At 42.6% G+C, this 18,799-nt stretch overlaps 1 protein-coding gene across 6 annotated transcripts in view; it reads right to left on the bottom strand.

Moving 5' to 3' along the window:
- Positions 1 to 18,799, bottom strand: part of FAT1 (FAT atypical cadherin 1) — a 331,353-nt gene that overhangs the window by 169,942 nt on the left and 142,612 nt on the right. For all 6 annotated transcript variants that reach the window (XR_012232847.1, XM_073578882.1, XM_073578892.1 and 3 more), the window contains exon 3: positions 15,793 to 16,107. Coding sequence is in view for 5 of the 6 variants with exons in the window: in XM_073578882.1 (XP_073434983.1) it covers positions 15,793 to 16,107 (315 nt within the window). In the remaining variant the exon portion in view is untranslated. The remainder of the gene's footprint in view (positions 1 to 15,792; positions 16,108 to 18,799) is intronic.

Here is an 18,799-nt window from a genome sequence, read left to right on the forward strand (position 1 = left end):
CAGTGACACCAGAGCCTACTTCAGCAGAATGTGCAACCGAAGATGCCCTTTCAGCTCAAGTGTATTGCACCGCAGGAACCCACCAGCTCCCTGTGCTGCAATACACAGTCACACAGCCGGTCAATGAGATGGCGGCAGCTGATGTCAGCATGCGAGTCACAAGCGGCACAAAGCAATGACATCATACGCTGCCCGTGCTGGCTACAGAAAAGGACGCTGCACGATGTGGGAGCGGAAGAAGGTAAGAATCGTCATTTAAATTTTTACTGCTTTAGAAAACAGTACAGACTTTAAACCAGAATGGGGTACAGGATGGGGCTCATTATACCAGGAAGGAGCCCAGGATTGGGGTCATTATACTGGAAAGGGGCCCAGGATGGTTGTCATTATAGCAGAATGGGTTCCAGGATGGGGGGGTCATTATATTAGGAAGGGGCCAAGGATGGCGGACATTATTATGGGATGTGGGTGGGTCATTGTACCAGGAAAGGGCCCATAATAGGGGTCACTGTACCAGAAAGAGTTTAAGGTTTGGGGGTCATTGTACCAAGAAGGGGTCCATGATGGGGGACATTATTATAGGATGGAGGATATTATAACAAGAAGGGGCCTAGGATGAGAGACATTATTATAGGATGGGGGCCCTTCTTCTCCCTTTCCTGCTCTCTTTAGATCACTTGCTAAGCAATTTTCACATCCTCAACATAGAGAAAATTAGGATGTATAGTATGTAATTAAACTAAAGAACCCTTTTGGTCACAAACAAGATGTACGGAAAAGTGCAATGTTTTCTAACATGGCAGTCCATTGGTGATGGACACCACTCTATGGTAGAAGCTGCATACTACACTTAGACCAAAAGGCATGATATGAACAGGACCTATTCATGTTTCATTGGCCTTTGCAAACAAATTAAACTGCTATAGAAACAGATATTTCTTCTATTACCCAAGCTTCATTACGGTTGCAAGAATCAGTGTAATAACCATGCTTAAAGGGGTAAAGGAGTTTGGGCAAAACAACTACTTAATTACAGGGGACTGAAAATTTCCATTTCGGGGTTTATGGCACATGGAGAGATCTTTTTGCGTTTTACGATGGTCCGACCAGAACACCGTTACAGTGCTTTATAGATGACTGACATTAATACATAGTGGGAATTCATAGTCGCCATCCACAAATATTGCACAGTAACAGGAGATACATGCTCAGCATAGCTTTGACCCATAACTCGAATATTTCAGTGGATAATAAGATTAACTACCTTGTGGTTGACCCTTATAATATCTTCAAAGCGAAAAGAAAATCACATTCTCCTTATGTACATTATAAGCTATAATTCTCCTTAATCTTCCAGACAGGGCATAGGTTTAATACCCAGAAAGGGCAAAAGGAAAATTTAAGGCAGGAAGGAGGACTATCGATTTCTTTAGTGCGCTTAAAATGAAGTCCACCTAGACAACTAAAAGAATCTCATGTGTGCTATGGAGCAGGGATCAAGAAAGTGATGATGTCTGTGCGGTGTGATTATATTTCATTGCTGTCTAAAGTGGCAGCACTTGTATCTCTGCAGAGAAGTGAACGCATCCCTGGCTTCTTCTGCTCTAATGGAACTGTAACCCATTGTGTGCACAATATTTGAAGCAGGAATCTGCCAATAGCAACTGCCTTGAAATTAAAAGGTTATTACCAACATTACAAGTTATCACGTCTCCAAAAATTAGGTAATAACTTGCCAGTCAGTGGGAAGAGTTGAGTCAGTCAGTCAGTCTTTTCATTCAGTCAATGAGTGAGGATGTAGATGGATAGAGTGTGAGGAAGAGAAGTTCCCCGGGAGAGGGATGGAAGAAGGAAGTGCTGCAGCAGGCCACAGTGATCTGGGTCTGCTGGCACAGGAAAGAGACAGAGAAAGGAGGCTTGATTCTCCATTGGAAAGAAGGATTAGTACGGAACGTGAGGAGAATAAGAGAACTTGGGAGAACCCTTTTAAAGTTCTAAGCGCAAGGCAGGGGTCCGGTCCCCGAGGTTGTACGGATACTAATGGTCCTGCAGCATACACCGGAGGAATAGAAGTAGTGACCACTTTATTCCCACACAAGACTTGGGGGCACAACAGCAACATATTGATGAGTCGGGACTTAGTAGCAAGGAGTCCCCGAAGCAGGCTACAGCTGTCTGCCGTACAAGTAGAGTTCATAGGAACATCTGACAGGAGGAACTCCAGTGTAACTCAGTACTAGGAGTACTTTATTCAAAGGCGCTATAAGAGGAGACGTTCAGAAAAGGTACATATGTTGACGGAGTGTTGGAAAGGAGTACTTCATCTTGCCTGGAAGTTGGCTGAGCTCCTGACCCGGAGGACATGGCACGGATGCGGGCACCTGTACCTGCAACAGACTGTGAGTAAAGCTTTGGAACTACATGCCCTGGTGTCCTCCACTTATTCCTGCGCCAACCTGCCCAGCACTGCCACATCCCTTGCGCCTGACACTACACCATCTAAGTGTCACTTCACCTACACTGCCCTGAGACTACAGCCCTGCCTGCGGAGGGCTATAACATCACTGCTGCACAACACCATCTGTCCCAGAGGATCTGTCTGCAGTGTCAGCTTACATCTCTATTGCCGAACACCACAGGTGGCGTCACGAATCACTTATAAACTTTCACCACCATAAGCACACTGAAACAACCCCCTTTGCAATGGAGCCCCAGGGCCACGGACCGAGTCACTGCTGCCGTGACAACCCCCGTTGAGAAAATCAACTGGCCCGGTACCGAGTACCCCACGGCCCTGGTGAGTGAGGGCGCTCCAATATGAATTACCCAACCCACCTATGTTTAACCATATAAATGGCCCACCCTGTATATTTCCCATTGGAAAGTATTTCAGCCCCTAAAGCTCAGCTGAGCGTGCAGATGTTGATAATAGAAAAATGGCAGCGAGATGCTACCAGACTTCTTTGGCTGTGGCCTCTCTCTCGTCAGAATAAATGATCAGTCATGCTGAAATCCAAAATGTTCAGTCCCCAAACACGTTTGTTGGTGGACTGGCCATGCAGAAATGTATACTGCCAGCTAATAAAGTCCTGAGGAGCTGACCACTCTACATAAGGCACTCACGTGACGCTACGTCTCGGCCTACTTGTAAGCCTTCAGAAGAAGCTAACAACTGTACACAGAAACATTAGTGCATGATATGGTGCACTGACGAGTACCGTAATGTGTGTCATCAAAGGGTAAAGTAAAGATTTGGTTTGAAGTCACTTTAAAATATATTACAGAACAATATTACGAGGAACTCCTCAATTTAATTTTTCTTTTTTTTTTCGAATCGTCGGGAAACAGGTTCTGGTTGGGGCCATCACTATACATGTCAGTACATTGCCACCATCCCTATAAACCCCCACTCACATAAATAACCTCTGCAAACTGCGGCTTTGTTGCACTGATGGAACCTACAGGGAGATGGCAGAGAATCTTTTTTCAACACCACTGCTTTAATTCATACTCCCACAATAATGGAAATGATTATCATAAAAGCAATGTAATAGGTAACTTTTCCTAAGGTAATAACCTAATAGTTAAAGTGGCTCAAAACTGAATCAGCTAAAATTTTCAGCAGGAAAGTTCAGATATCTTTTTGCAGTTTTGGAGAAACGTAATGGACTATAGGCCACTGATAAGCTAACAGTAAGAAATTATGCCCATTGGTCCTTTACTCACGATAACGCTATATGCACACCAATGTATTGTCCATCCGAGTGCAATCCAAAAACAACATGGGAATGCACACAGACCAATGTTATTCTATGGGGCAGCACAGGGCTGGTGTTTGGATCAGGCAGACCAGGCAGATGCCTGGGGCCCCCACTTACAAAGGGGGCCCCCTGCATCTGCAGCCCATTTATGAAGTGACCAGATGGTGTACAGCAGTGAATAATGCTGTGCATTGCTCTGTAGTCCGGAGCGTCTGTCTCGCAAAGCCCCTTGAGCCCCCCTGTCTCTTTCTCCTTGCAGTCAGGTTAAAAGTTGAAAGTGAGGGGGAGGGGCCGATTACAGCAGAGTGACAGCCAGGACAATGCCTGAAGCTCTGTATGTCTCCTCCTAAGTCCTTATCATGGCTGCTCCTAGCACTGTCCTGAGAATGGATATGCATAAAAGAAGCCGCAGAACCTGGTAAGAGCAGCAATAACAGGTCAGAGTGCAGTGATTTCCTCACTGTGGTCCCAGAGCTCTGTGGTGATTGCTGCAGGATCAAGATCCACAGCCACATACAGCAGCGATCAGCATCAGCTCTGACCACAGTCAGTAAATCACTGCTTGTAATGTGACAGGAAGACCTCCTGTCACTACTGTCTGGATGACACAAGACAGGGATATTGTCCGCTGAATCAGGGGATTCATGATATAGAAATGAATTTCCATGTGAAATAAAAAGGGTAAACCATACATATATATATAGTACTAGTACAGGTGTGCATTTGAATCAGCGTTTTTGGTGCTTTTTTTTTGCTGCCAAAGCCTGCTCTCTCGGCAGTGAAAACACTGCTTTCAAAACGCCCATTTTTTAGGGTATGTGCAGATGATACGGAAATGACAGCACTTCGGACGCAGCGGACATATGCTCCGTCTAAAGTGCTGCCATCTTACTCAGGTGATTCCACATGTGTTCATCCCATCCACTATGCTGTAACATCTGGCCGCTGCGGGTTGGATGCTGCGGATGTACGCCGCAACCTGTTTACTGATTGAAGACACAGACCCTTAGAGCTTTTGCTGTTTTTTTTTTGTATAGTATTCATTTTGTCTACAGTACATGTTTAATAAAGTTCGTTTTATTCACCAAAAACACAGCGAAAAACAACGTTGTGACATTTGCAGCTTTTCTAAAACTTTTTCATTGCTTTCTACGGGTGAAACAAATTGCTAAAAGAAGTGACACGCTGCGGCTTTAAAAAAAGCTGCAGTTGTGAAATTCAGGCAGGAGAAAATAAAAGGGTGTGCAGGAGATTCCTGAAAATCTCAGTCTTTGCTTGTGCTGTAAAATGCTGTAAACTTCTTATTTGCAGAAGAAAAAGCTGAAAAAATTCTGCACAAGAACACGGCCAAAAACTGCTTTTTAAAGTGCCAGCAGAACATATGAGATTTCCGAAATCTCCTGCATGCGCTTGTTTTTTTCTGACTGAATTTCAGTACTGTAGCGCTTTTTAAATCTGCAGCGTGTCACATCTTTCAGTGTGTTTTCACCTGTAGAAAGCAATGAAAGAATATAAAAAAAGAAAGCTGCAGATATTGCAACGGCATTTTTTGCTGCAATTTTTTAAGTGGTTTTGGTGAATTAAACTATTAAGTCTCGTTCACACGTTCAGTATTTGGTCAGTATTTCACATCAGGATTTGTAATGCAGAAACAGCAGTGAAACGATCAGAGGAAAAGTATAGTAGAAACACGTCACCACTTCTGGATTTCTCACCCTCCTGGTTTTGACTTGCACATACTGATGTGAACTACTGACCGAATACTCAACGTGTGAACGTAGCCTTAAACATACTGTAGACAAAGCAAACATCCTCACTTTAAAAAAAGCTGAAAAAAGTGTAAAGAACACCAGAAAACAAGCTGAAAAACAGGTGTTTTGAACACAACATTTTTACTGCCAATAGAACAGGATTTGGCTACTGAATAAAATGCATGTGAACATAGCCATAGCGTTTCAGAGTAAGATTATCTGTGGTGTTACATAGGACTGCAGGTGACAGCTACTACATTATCTGTTCTCAAAGAGTTATCACTGCTCTCTCTGGTGTTACATAGGATGAGGTCACAGTCATGTGACTGGTCACGTGAGCGGGGAGGGCTTCTGTTCTGGAGTGTGCTGTGCATAGAGGGAATTGTATGGCGATCGGTACACAGTCCCTTCTGAAATGACAGGTGGGCATGGCGGCTGATTTGCAGTGCGGGGAAAACTACAATCCCGCAGGTGGGAGTGTCAAAATCGGGACTGTCCCGATGGATCCAGGACAGTTAGGAGCCCTGCTGTGTTATCTGCAGTGTTAAAAAAAAAATTAAGAGGGGGTTGGGGGACAACTCTTTGTCTTGGGGCTTGGGCCCCCCAATCTTTTCTGACCCTAGCAACGCTCCTGTGTAATGCTAATAGTGGCAGACCCGTTGGCTGATATAAGGCCCCTGAATATGGGGGCCACAGTGCCAGCACAAGCCCCACTGCCACCTGTATCCGCATCCTGCTCATGTAATGTAACCTAAATGTGTGATTTTACAATTTTAGCATTTGGGGCCCCACTTTAAGCTTTTGCCTAGGGCCCAACTTTGTCTAAAACCGGCCCTGGGGCAGCGCACATGTCAGAGTTCGATCTGATATTCGGATCACGCTTGGCCATGAAAATTAATGAGTATATGAGTATGTGAAAGTCATCGGAAAGAGTTCAGTCCAATTTCCGCGCACTGACTCAATGGAGAAGAAGGAGACATATGTTTTCCATCTTCTAATCAGTGTGGTTTCAACCAAGAGAATCGGATCACGATATGCTGACACTCAGATCAGTGTGTCATTTGCATAATTGTTCAGATTCTCTCTGAGAGAATTTACTGCTCTAGGCACCTGCTCTTAGAGATGGTGCAAATCAGTTCACCGGACTGGGTCCAGCGTTGACACCAGTAATCTTTAACCACTGGATAGAAGCAGGAAAAATGTCTTACACCTGACAGCATCCCTAGTTGCTCTTTTGATTGGCTGCCCTGGCACAATGTCTTCATTGCAGTGACACACGACGTCACACCAGTTTGGCCAACCTACAGTTGTGGTAAAAAGGATTGACACCCCTGCAATTCTGTCAGATAATACTCAGTTTCTTCCTGAAAATGATTGCAAACACAAATTCTTTGGTATTATTATCTTCATTTAATTTGTTTTAAATGAAAAAACACAAGAAGAATTGTCCTAAAGCCAAATTGGATATAATTCCACACCAAACATAAAAAAGAGGGTGGACAAAAGTATTGGCACTGTTTGAAAAATCATGTGATGCTTCTCTAATTTGTGTAATTAACAGCACCTGTAACTTACCTGTGGCACCTAACAGGTGTTGGCAATAACTAAATCACACTTGCAGCCAGTTGACATGGATTAAAGTTGACTCAACCTCTGTCCTGTGTCCTTGTGTGTACCACATTGAGCATGGAGAAAAGAAGACCAAAGAACTGTCTGAGGACTTGAGAAACCAAATTGTGAGGAAGCATGAGCAATATCAAGGCTACAAGTCCATCTCCAAAGACCAGAATGTTCCTGTGTCTACCGTGCGCAGTGTCATCAAGAAATTTAAAGCCCATGGCACTGTGGCTAACCTCCCTAGATGTGGACGGAAAAGAAAAATTGACAAGAGATTTCAACGCAAGATTGTGCGGATGTTGGATGAAGAACCTCGACTAACATCCAAACAAGTTCAAGCTGCCCTGCAGTCCGAGGGTACAACAGTGTCAACCCGTACTATCCGTCGGCGTCTGAATGAAAAGGGACTGTATGGTAGGAGACCCAGGAAGACCCCACTTCTTACCCCGAGACATAAAAAAGCCAGGCTGGAGTTTGCCAAAACTTACCTGAAAAAGCCTAAAACGTTATGGAAGAATGTTCTCTGGTCAGATGAGACAAAAGTAGAGCTTTTTGGGCAAAGGCATCAACATAGAGTTTACAGGAGAAAAAAAGAGGCATTCAAAGAAAAGAACACGGTCCCTACAGTCAAACATGGCGGAGGTTCCCTGATGTTTTGGGGTTGCTTTGCTGCCTCTGGCAATGGACTGCTTGACCGTGTGCATGGCATTATGAAGGCTGAAGACTACCAACAAATTTTGCAGCATAATGTAGGGCCCAGTGTGAGAAAGCTGGGTCTCCCTCAGAGGTCATGGGTCTTCCAGCAGGACAATGACCCAAAACACACTTCAAAAAGCACTAGAAAATGGTTTGAGAGAAAGCACTGGAGACTTCAAAGGAGGCCAGCAATGAGTCCACACCTGAATCCCATAGAACACCTGTGGAGAGATCTAAAAATAGCAGTTTGGAGAAGGCACCCTTCAAATATCAGGGACCTGGAGCAGTTTGCCAAAGAAGAATGGTCTAAAATTCCAGCAGAGCATTCTAAGAAACTCATTGATGGTTACCGGAAGCGGTTGGTCGCAGTTATTTTGGCTAAAGGTTGTGCAACCAAGTATTAGGCTGAGGGTGCCAATACTTTTGTCTGGCCCATTTTTGGAGTTTTGCGTGAAATGATCAATGTTTTGCTTTTTGCTTCATTCTCTTTTGTGTTTTTTTCATTTAAGACAAATTAAATGAAGATAATAATACCAAAGAATTTGTGTTTAAATCATTTTCAGGAAGAAACTGAGTATTATCGGACAGAATTGCAGGGGTGTCAATACGTTTGGCCACAACTGTATAGAAAAGTCACCAATGTTGTCAGGTGAGTGGTGGTTCTCAGAGAACCAGTCTAGCGGTCACAGATTACTGATGTGGCCACTGGATTGGGTCCTGTGAATCAACTTTACACCAACACTACTTGTAATGTATTAGGGAACAAAAATGTACATAATCCCCTTTATAAGAAGGGATTAATTTTAATTTTGCTTCTCTTATTTTTTCTAATTGTCTTTGTTGCAGTTCTAGGCAAAAAACACCATATTTTTCCATTAGCTTGAGAAATAAAAAGTGAGTAAAGTTGTGCGCTATAATAGTCTGACTCGCAGGTAGCAGCTTTCATGCAGAATTACCCAGCTAATAAATCACAGCGGTTCTGCTGGGATCCCATAGCACTGTATGAAGAGACAACACAGGCTTACGTTCAGCGGAATTTGTTGTTTCCTTCTGAAGATAAGATCGGAGGCATACCTTAAATTATGAATAAACATTGAGCAGCAGTGGAGAATACATCGCATGCCTCAGTGCCTCCTCTATACTTCATTCGAAACCTAAATTAGAGCCAATTCCAGGGCGCCCATAGAGGTGCCAGGAATGGGAAGCTGCAGGTCTGGAAAGAATGTGTAATGTTCACAAAGCAGCAAAGAGAATAAAAAGTGTTTATCGCCGTCCAAGAATTTTCCCGTTTTGTTTTTATCGCTGGGACTAAAGCAACTACTTAGGATTATCGACGGAAATTAAAGAAAATTATTTCATTAAAGCCTCGCCAGCTTGCGTTCTACAAGTCAAATTAGCCAAGCAAATGAATCTGATTTTTATCTGCCCGAGTGAGAAAGAAAATTATTTCACGACAGCATGCCTTAAAATAAAAGCGGGCGATGCTTTCCTAGGGAGGAATCCACATTTCATGTAGCATAAAGTCTGAGAATTGTCTTAGTTATCGTAGCTCAGAAGGGAGGGGGCTTAAAGAATGTGGAAATGGTTTCTATTAAATATGGGTTTGGAAAATTGAGGTAGGGCTTACTGAGACTTGTGGTTTTGTACTTATGAAGTGCGGTTCTAAATAATAGTGCAGATATGCTCAGTATATCGACAACTGCTTACATGACAATTCCCTAATACAATCTACTTACTCAATATAGTCAGGTCAAATTGGGATATTGGTTCCTAGAACAGAATTGTAAATGGAGAGTTACTATTACAAATTTGTGATTTGAGCGGCAGGTTGCTAATAAAAGCTCCAAACTAGAGCTAGATCTGTGAAAGGCGTTATAATACGGTCTCTACTGAAAATGTGAAATACCAGTATCCTATGCAGAGACCTAAGCCCTCTGTCACACGTCCTTGTGAAACACGATCGTGAAAAACCTTTACCGATGTCATCTGGGGGTCCTTTTTATCATCAGTGTGGTCATCAGTAATTTTCCGGTATAGATAAAGAAACAAATTACAAAGCTTCTCCCAATATGTTGTAGGTGTAATAATAATAACAACATTAGCAAATACCTCCAATCAGAAATGTATTAAGAGTTCTCCTGATTCGCTAGGTCGCTTACCCAATGTGCAGGGCATTGCAGTAGTTAAGGTATCCATGATTAACAATCAATCATGGGGTTGCCCACTACTAGGACAACCCCTTCTTGATCGATATGCTTGGAACCAATGAACTCAAAAAAGCCTATACTCTCCTCCTGTGTCGTCGTTGTTCCAGCGGTGTCTGCACTCGCTCTCCTCAGGGCTCCCGTGTGGTTGTTGTGACACCTTAATCCGGCACCCAATCAGCGCAAGTGTCACTGTCCCCGCCCCCAAATTGAACATGAAGAGGAAGTCCGGGCTGCAGCTGGTCTCCGACTTCCTCTTTAAGTTCAATTCGACAGAAGGTGCGGACAGTGACACCAGCGCTGACTGGATGCCGGATTAACGTGTCACAATAACCGCAAGGGAGTCCTGAGAAGAGTGAGTGTCGACACCGCTGGAACAACGCCAGCATGGGAGGGGAGTATAAGGCTAAGTGCTCACGTTGCAGAAATGCTGCGGAAATGTCTGCAGCATGTCCGCAACTCCCTCCTGCGGGTAAAACGCATGCGGGATTCAAAAGTGTTTTCCTGCAAAACACAAGCTTTTTGCAAGCATTTTTAGCTTGTGGAATGCTTGCGCTTTCCAAGCGATTTGAAGCATCTCTTGGAAAAATGATTGACAGGTTGGTCACACTTGTCAAGCATAGTGCTTGACAAGTGTGACCAACTTTTTACTATTGATGCTGCCTATGCAGCGGTATGACAAGGAATTGTCCAAGTAGTGGACAACTTCTTTAACTGTCACTATGTCAGGGGTCGCAACCATGGACATGACCACTACTGCACTGCCCTGCACATGGAGTAAGCAACAGAGTGAATCAGGAGAACTATACTACATTTCTAATTGGAGACATTTGCTAACATTATTATTACACCTGATACATACTTGGGTAGGATCTTGGACATCAGAATACGGCTTTAAGGGTATGTTCATACATGGCGTTTTATGCTGCATTTTACAATTCTAAAATCTCATTCACTTCTTGCATTTTCCCCGTTGCATTTCTTGAGCTGCTGGGCTTTTTTTTTTTTTTTAATCGGCAGCATATCAATTCTTTCAGCAGTTTTGCAGCATTTTCTCGCCCATTCAAATTAATGGAAAAAAACTCAAATAAAAACACTACAAAATCGTGTCAAAAACACACATAGCATTTTTCCCAACATCTGCTTTTGGTGCAAAAAATGGGCAGCAGAACTGCTGTGTGTAACTATACCCCAATAGAGCGGAGTTGCAATTCTAGACAGACACAACCTAGGGAGAAGCGTGGCGCTGTTCCTCGAGTAGGCGTGTTTTTTCTAATCCAGTACAATTTTAAATGAAGCATTACCTGGGATTATTAAATGTGGGAAAATCTGTGAATGGAGAGGACAGTAGGATATGTCCTCTGGGGATGGACAGGAAAAACAAAAAACTTCAGCACTTAAACAAGACTTTCTTTGCAAAAGACTATACCCTGATATTTTGCCTATTTCCCGCTACGTGAAAATGACACAGGTGACCTTTATATTCATGTGTTCATTGAGCAGGATTTCACAACCTGGCCGATGATTGCTCTGGAGCATTTTACACTTCAGACGTCCTCTCAGGGACCCGCTGGTCCTCAGTTACCCATTGTAATGTGAGCAGCATCTCCAAAACGAGAGAAAAAATACCATGAAACATAAAAAAGATCTAATAGCAAATCCATCTCAGGTAATTGAAACTAAACATTCGGACAAAGGGCAAAGAGCAAAGTCCTGTACAAATAGCTTTGTCTCCATTAGCTCACTGCATTAAAGCGGTAACCCCATTAGCAGGTAATTGCTGTATATTTTCTCCTGAAGACTGCAGTTATTGGGCTCTTATCTGTACAGCACTGTCTTATGCGGTGTCATAATCAGACCATATTCTCAGTAATATTCACTAATTAGACACCATTACGGAGGTCAAAGGAAAAGATAGCTAATCCTCAAGTAATTTGCTCAAACATTAATATTGCTGTTAGTATCTCATCCATGTACCCTTGAAGCTGGAATATCTGGAAAGGGATGAAAGGTCAAAAAAAAACTCCACCATGTAGGCTAAACTCACAAACTGAAGGGCCTTAGAAACCGGCATGTAGTATTCATTTCCGGTGTCAAACAATAGTGATAATTTGTGGAGAAGGAACATGGAGTAAAGCCACACAAGCATGGGGAGAATATACATCCTCCATGCTGATGTCGCCCTGCGTAGGATTCCCGCAAGCGCTCCTTTGTTCTCTATGAGAGAGCCGCCGATGGGAATCTCTGCCAACGGCTTATTTCAAGAGGAAAACAACCAGCAGTCCAGAATCGGGCATGCCATATTGACTTTACCCCGACAGTCAGTTAGCCAGATCCCCCATACATATCAGTGTTAGTCCAACCCTTCGACTCCTACAAGTGAGGCTGACATTAGGGGTGCAGGGGTGGTCAATTACATTTTTCCAAGGGGCTACATGAGAGACTGACTGGTTTGGAGGGCTGCACCAACCGGCCGAACTTACGGTAATTCTGCTTTTTATTATTGTTTTATATTAATTTTTATTACATAATATTGAGCAGCATTAATTCTGTTGACTAGCTGCTGTTGGTAGTGCATGTTAGGATAGCGCTTCTTGTAAAACATATTCTTACCAGTGGCAGCGAATCAACACCATATAATTCACTGCTTTTAATATAGTTTATATAAAGCAGTAAATCATTTGCTCCTATTACGCAGTCCTTGTGCCTTGATCAACAGCTCCTAACACAATATGATGCCCCCACACACAGTATGATGTCCTGTCAAAAATTATAATGTGCTCCACACAGCCTCCATGTGCAGTGTAATGTGTCCCATGCGCAGTGTGATATCCCATACACAGCCTCCAGGCGCAGTATTATGTCCCCCCACTTATCCCCCATGAACAGTACGATGTTCACCACTTAGCCTTCATGCGCAGTATGATGTCCCCCACACAGACCCCATGCAATGGGTAATGGCTCCCAAGTCCAGTGTGATATTCCACACTGCCTCCAGGTGCAGTGTAATGTCTCCCTCATGCAGTGTAATGCCTCAAGTGCAATATGTTGTCCTTCAGGCACTGTCCCCATGCGCAGTGTAATGTCTCCTACGCGCAGTGTGATGTCCCACACACAGCCTCCATGCGCATTATTATGTCCCCCCCACTCATTCCCCATGAACAGTACAATGTACATTACTTAGCCTCCATGCGCAGTATGTCACCCCCACTCATCCCCCATGAACAGTACAATGTACACCATTAAGCCTCCATGCGCATTATTATGTCCCCCCCACTTATCCCCCATGAACAGTACAATGTACATTACTTAGCCTCCATGCACATTATGTCCCCCCACTCATCCCCCATGAACAGTACAATGTACACCACTTAGCCTCCTTGCACAGTATTATGTCCCCCCACTCATCCTCCATGAACAGTACAATGTACACCACTTAGCCTCCTTGCACAGTATGATGTGCACCACACAGCCTCACTTAGACCCCGCGGCAGTAAATTGTAAGAGAAATTGGAAAAAATATGACACACCTCGTCCCATTCCCCCCGCAGTTGCAGTCTGCGCTGTATACTATGGCATAGCTGGCACGATGTAGTGACATCATCGCACCTGCTGCGATCTCAGACGCCGGTTGCCCACACCTGGGCTAATGTGTATGATGGCTTTATTCTGCATTATATGCAAATCGGTGCCTTAGAAAGGCTCACCAGGAGGACAGTGAAAGCCAAGATTATTTTCATAACAGCAAGTATGATATAGCAAGATGATGATAAAGAAATATCATCCTCAGTAATGGGCTCTACAAGGTGATAATTGGTGCAATAACCCCTAGCATGATCGCTTGTGCCATTCATTGCTCATGTCCCATGATTAAAAGATGAACTTCAGTTTGCTCAATTGCATCACATCTCTGTTGCTTACATAAAAGTTATCATTGGTCGTTGGCACAACCTCATGTAAATGTGCACCTGCCTAGCCCTTATAATTGTAAATGCATCAGGAATCGGCTATACTTACAAAATATACATAAATCACTAATGTATATATAGTCAAGTAAACCAGCACTGATTCACTGGCTACTTGTAAGATCAAGGCTCTTCAAAGGCAATTTATCTACCTGTGGAGGTGGTCTCTGAGTGGAGCACTGAATTTGTCTGTAAGGATAAGGAAGGTAAATCACCAGCATTTGTTTGTCCAGGGGATGTGATAGTTTACTGGACATTGCCTAAATGCCCCTTTGCCACATACATGAATTGCTCAATAAACGATAGGAGACATTGTTGGTGGGAAAAACTGTGCTGGTCCAGAGATTCTATTAGGACCTAGTGTCATAATTCCTTCCCTATTAATAGTAGAAAGTAGAAAATATTTGTTTCATTTTTCTTTCTAAAGTGAAAATTTAGTGACTACTTATAAAATTTATTTCAAAAAGTGAAGTATGCTATCCTGTACTTCTCAAATTATTATATTACATCAGAGGGGAATCGATTCTTAGGACATATTCCAACATGGCCAATAGTTGTTCCATGTCTTGGTACTTTATATTGGGTCAAAAGTTTTACCAGTATAAAATGAGACTAGATATACTGTATACACACATAGACCATATGGCGGAGCCGTGTGACTGTTGCCTGATCATCATTGCTGGCACAGGGCAGGAAGAGATGTCACCATGCAGCGAGACCAACTGTCTATTACGCCTCTGCAGCAACATACAATATGGATGGATGGAATCACATTGGCTATAACACATTGGTAAAATCTCATCACATCACGTGTCTAATGTGTCTATTACAGACGCAATATAGCAGACTGGGCTAAAGGTCTGTCTTATTTGCTTTTTCCATATTAATATTGAAATTAAGAAACACTTTTGTACCAATTGTCCTACAGGTCGTGCAGTTCCTCCTCTTCCTTCGGCTCAATCTGACATTAGACGTTGAGAAATGTTAGTTTGTGAGGGTAGGAGGGGTACTCAACAACCCCTCTAAAGTGAAGGTCACACAACCGTTTTTGGCTCATCTAAGAAAATCGGTCTGATTATGCCAATCACACTATGATCAAACTCAGATCAGAGTATGATCAGACTTTCTCGGAGGTGGAGAGAAAAAAAGTTTCTCCACCTTTTCTATTTTGTCAGTCCGTGAAAATTGGACCACACTCGGATGTTTAGCCCAAATTTTTCCACAGACCCAAACAGTTGAATGGGTGAGTGCGATCCGATTGTCCACGGCAAATCGTCAATGCTGAGGTTGTTTCCTCCGACCAACTAGGTCTGAGGAACAAAATATCGGACATGTGCAGGGCCCCATATAATAACATGTGGACAAGTGCCATCCAGCAAAATGATGATGGATAGTCCTCATTGGATTTTTACAGTCGTATTCTCCGATTTTTTTTTAAATCCTATTAATTCACACAAAGGAGAGCATTCTAATTCGATACTTTCTGAAGATAATCGCCTATTCTACAGTGATCACTAAGCAGAACGCTGCGGAGAGTAAAGTCTGTATATGGTATTACATCCTCTCACTGTGTCCACACAAAAAGACGAGTCTTTAACAACTTATTGTAAGGTCTCCTGCTTCCACATATTCACATCTTATTCTAATGACAGCCTTTCACCGATAGACATGGTTGCTTGAAAGTTCAAATTTAGATTATTTTTATAAACCACTTTAGATTGCCTGTTTTGTCCTTTCGCAGTCTTGTAACCATCGATTTTAATGGATTTGATGCGGGAAAAAAATGGATTTCACATACCTGTCTTTGGACTGATTGCAAAAAATCCCTGTGGGTTACCACTTGAAATCTTATAAGTCAACTTGTCATTAGAACTGGAGTCAGGATCAAAAGCAACAATCTGCACAACGGATAAATCCTTCGGTGAGTTCTCCATGACCTCTGGGTAATACACAGGTTCTGAGGTTTGTGGTGCATTATCATTGACATCTTCAATTTCAATGTAGATCTCAATAAATGATGAGAGGGGAACAACGCCGCGATCTGTGGCATAAACAGTCAGCCAGTAATGAGGAGTCGTTTCACGGTCAAGATTATCCGCAGTCCGTATAATACCTGAATATTAAAAAAAGATAGAGTGCGTGGTTAATGGAGATTTCAGCACTTAAGGTTAAGCATCTTTCAATTTCTAATTGCACTAAACACATATAAAGTACAAAGTATAATCCATCAATGCGGCAATAAAGCGATGCTAATGAAAACATATTAACAGACCTGGGAGGCAAAGTGACTCATCTCTGATATTTGGGGTGTTGCTTAAACACCAGAGCAATATGGATTATCATTATGGTTGATACTTTTAAAACGCTGTCATATATTTTAGATAATTCAAGTACTTTTGGAATGAGACCAAATGCGACTTTAAGTAAGAGAACGGAATAAAGTGAATCCTTATGGATATCTGTGCTAAGAGTTCGAAAGTTCACACCAGTATAGAAAGAGCCAATCTCATGGTCCCTCGCCAGGAAAAAGATAAAAAAAAGTTCATTAGGATTCCAACAAATCCAAGATGCAAAAAAAAAACCCTACATAATATGAATTCTTCATGCGAAATAATCAAGTCTTTATAGGATTCAGGGCTTTGCATATTACATAACATACAGGGGAGTTTCTCCATGGCTTGGACTAGGTCACAGTCCTATTCAATAATGAATTAGGAGGATTTATCAGACGGGCATGAGCTCTGGCACACAACGGCAACACATTGGCAACATCTTGTCTGCAGTGTTCTTTCTCCAAGTGGTTTTAATAAAAGTGTGGACTGGACTATGATATAATTTCCAGGCCATTGTTCTTCCCCTCGGCTATCCAGTCATATGTGGAGCAGTTTATGTTGAACCTTCTGATACAACACAGATCTGTATTGCTTTATGTACTGGCTACAATCAGATCTGGAAAATATCACCAAGGGCAATAAGAACAAAACAAATTTGTGTGATGATACAAAGATCTTCCACAAATGCTCCAGTAATTGTAGTAGTCATATAGCTATACTAGTGGAAAGTCAGCCAAGCATGGACCTCTTTGATATAGAGCCCAAATTTTAACTCTACTCCATTTGACATTAAAATTTACTAGAAATTTAACTAGAAATGTCAACATAATGTATATATAATGAAAGATATAATCAAGAAATTATGTGGCGCTTTCAAGATCACAGATTTCACTGTGTCCCACAGAATCTCAAGAGCCCCCCTCCCCAGTAGCACCTATGAATTCATTCATGTCATGCCAGTAATCCTATACATGATTATGGTAACGATCTATGTGAAGATCCACTACCACTGTTCACGGATGATGATTTCTTGACTCCTCTAACTGTCTCAATAACTTAGGAGTTGAAATGTATGGAATCATAAAAGGGAAGGTTTAAGGAAAAGGCCATTTTACATGTGTTTAAAGGGCCTTAAATTACCACTGATAAACTTGTGATATGATCAATCAAAGATCACTATGGCCAGAAATCTACCCACTTAAATCTGCCTAAAAAGGGTTGTGCTAAGGAGTATTCGTCATAATCAGAGCAGTGAGGTTTCAACATCCTTGCACCCCTACTGACCACAGAAGAAGCAGGGTGAAACGCATGTCGGGGTGGAGGAATGTATATATTGCGGATACTACAGACTTTACTCAAGTACGGTAATACCTATATATACAGTGGGGGGGAAGTATTTAGTCAGCCACCAGTTGTGCAAGTTCTCCCACTTAAAAATATGAGAGAGGCCTGTAACTGATATCATAGGTAGACCACAACTATGACAGTCAAAATGAAAAATCAAATCCAGAAAATCACCTTGTCTGATTTGGCAAGAATTATTTTTCAAATTATGGTGGAAAAATAAGTAATTGGTCATTAACAAAAGTTTATCTCAATATTTTTGTTATACAGAATATCCTTTGTTGGCAATGACAGAGGACAAACATTTTCTGTAAGTCTTCACAAGGTTGGCACGCACTGTTTGTGTTATGTTGACCCATTCCTCCATGCAGATCTCCTCTGGAGCAATGATTTTTTCGTCCTGTCGCTAGGCAACACAGATTTTCAAATCCCTTCAAAGGTTTCCTATGTGGTTGAGATCTGGAGACTGGCTAGGCCACTTCAAGACCTTCATATGCTTCTTACGAAGCCACTCCTTTGTTGCCCTGGTGATGTGCTTGGGATCATTATCATACTGAAAGACCCATCCACATTTTATCTTCAATGCCCTTGCTGATGGAAGGTTGCACTCAAAATCTCATGATACATGGCCCCATTCATTCATTCATGCACACGGAGCAGTCATCCTGGTCCCTTTGCAGACAAACAGCCCCAAAGTATGATGTTCCACCCCCATGATTCACAGTAGGTATGATGTTTTTTGAATGCAACTCAGCATTCTGTCTACTCCAAACACGACGAGTTTTGCTTCTGCCAAACAGTTCTACTTTGGTTTCATCAGACCATATGACATTCTCCTATTACTCTTCTGTATAATCCAAATGCTCTCTAGCAAACTTCAGTTGTGCCTGGACATGTACTGGCTTAAGCAGAGGGACACGTCTGGCACTGCAGGATCTGAGTCCCTGGCGGCGTAGTGCATTACTGATGGTAGCCTTTGCTCCGGTGGTCCCAGCTCTATGCAGGTCATTCACAAGGTCCCCCCGTGTGGTCCTGGGATTTTTTTCTCAACGTTCTTGTGATTATTTTGACCCCACGGGGTGAGATCTTGCGTGAAGCCCCAGATAGAGGGAGATTATCAGTGGTCTT

This window comes from Dendrobates tinctorius, unplaced genomic scaffold, assembly GCF_039654945.1.
Source record: "Dendrobates tinctorius isolate UK_male_01 unplaced genomic scaffold, ASM3965494v1 ptg000008l, whole genome shotgun sequence".
Lineage (NCBI taxonomy): Eukaryota > Metazoa > Chordata > Amphibia > Anura > Dendrobatidae > Dendrobates > Dendrobates tinctorius.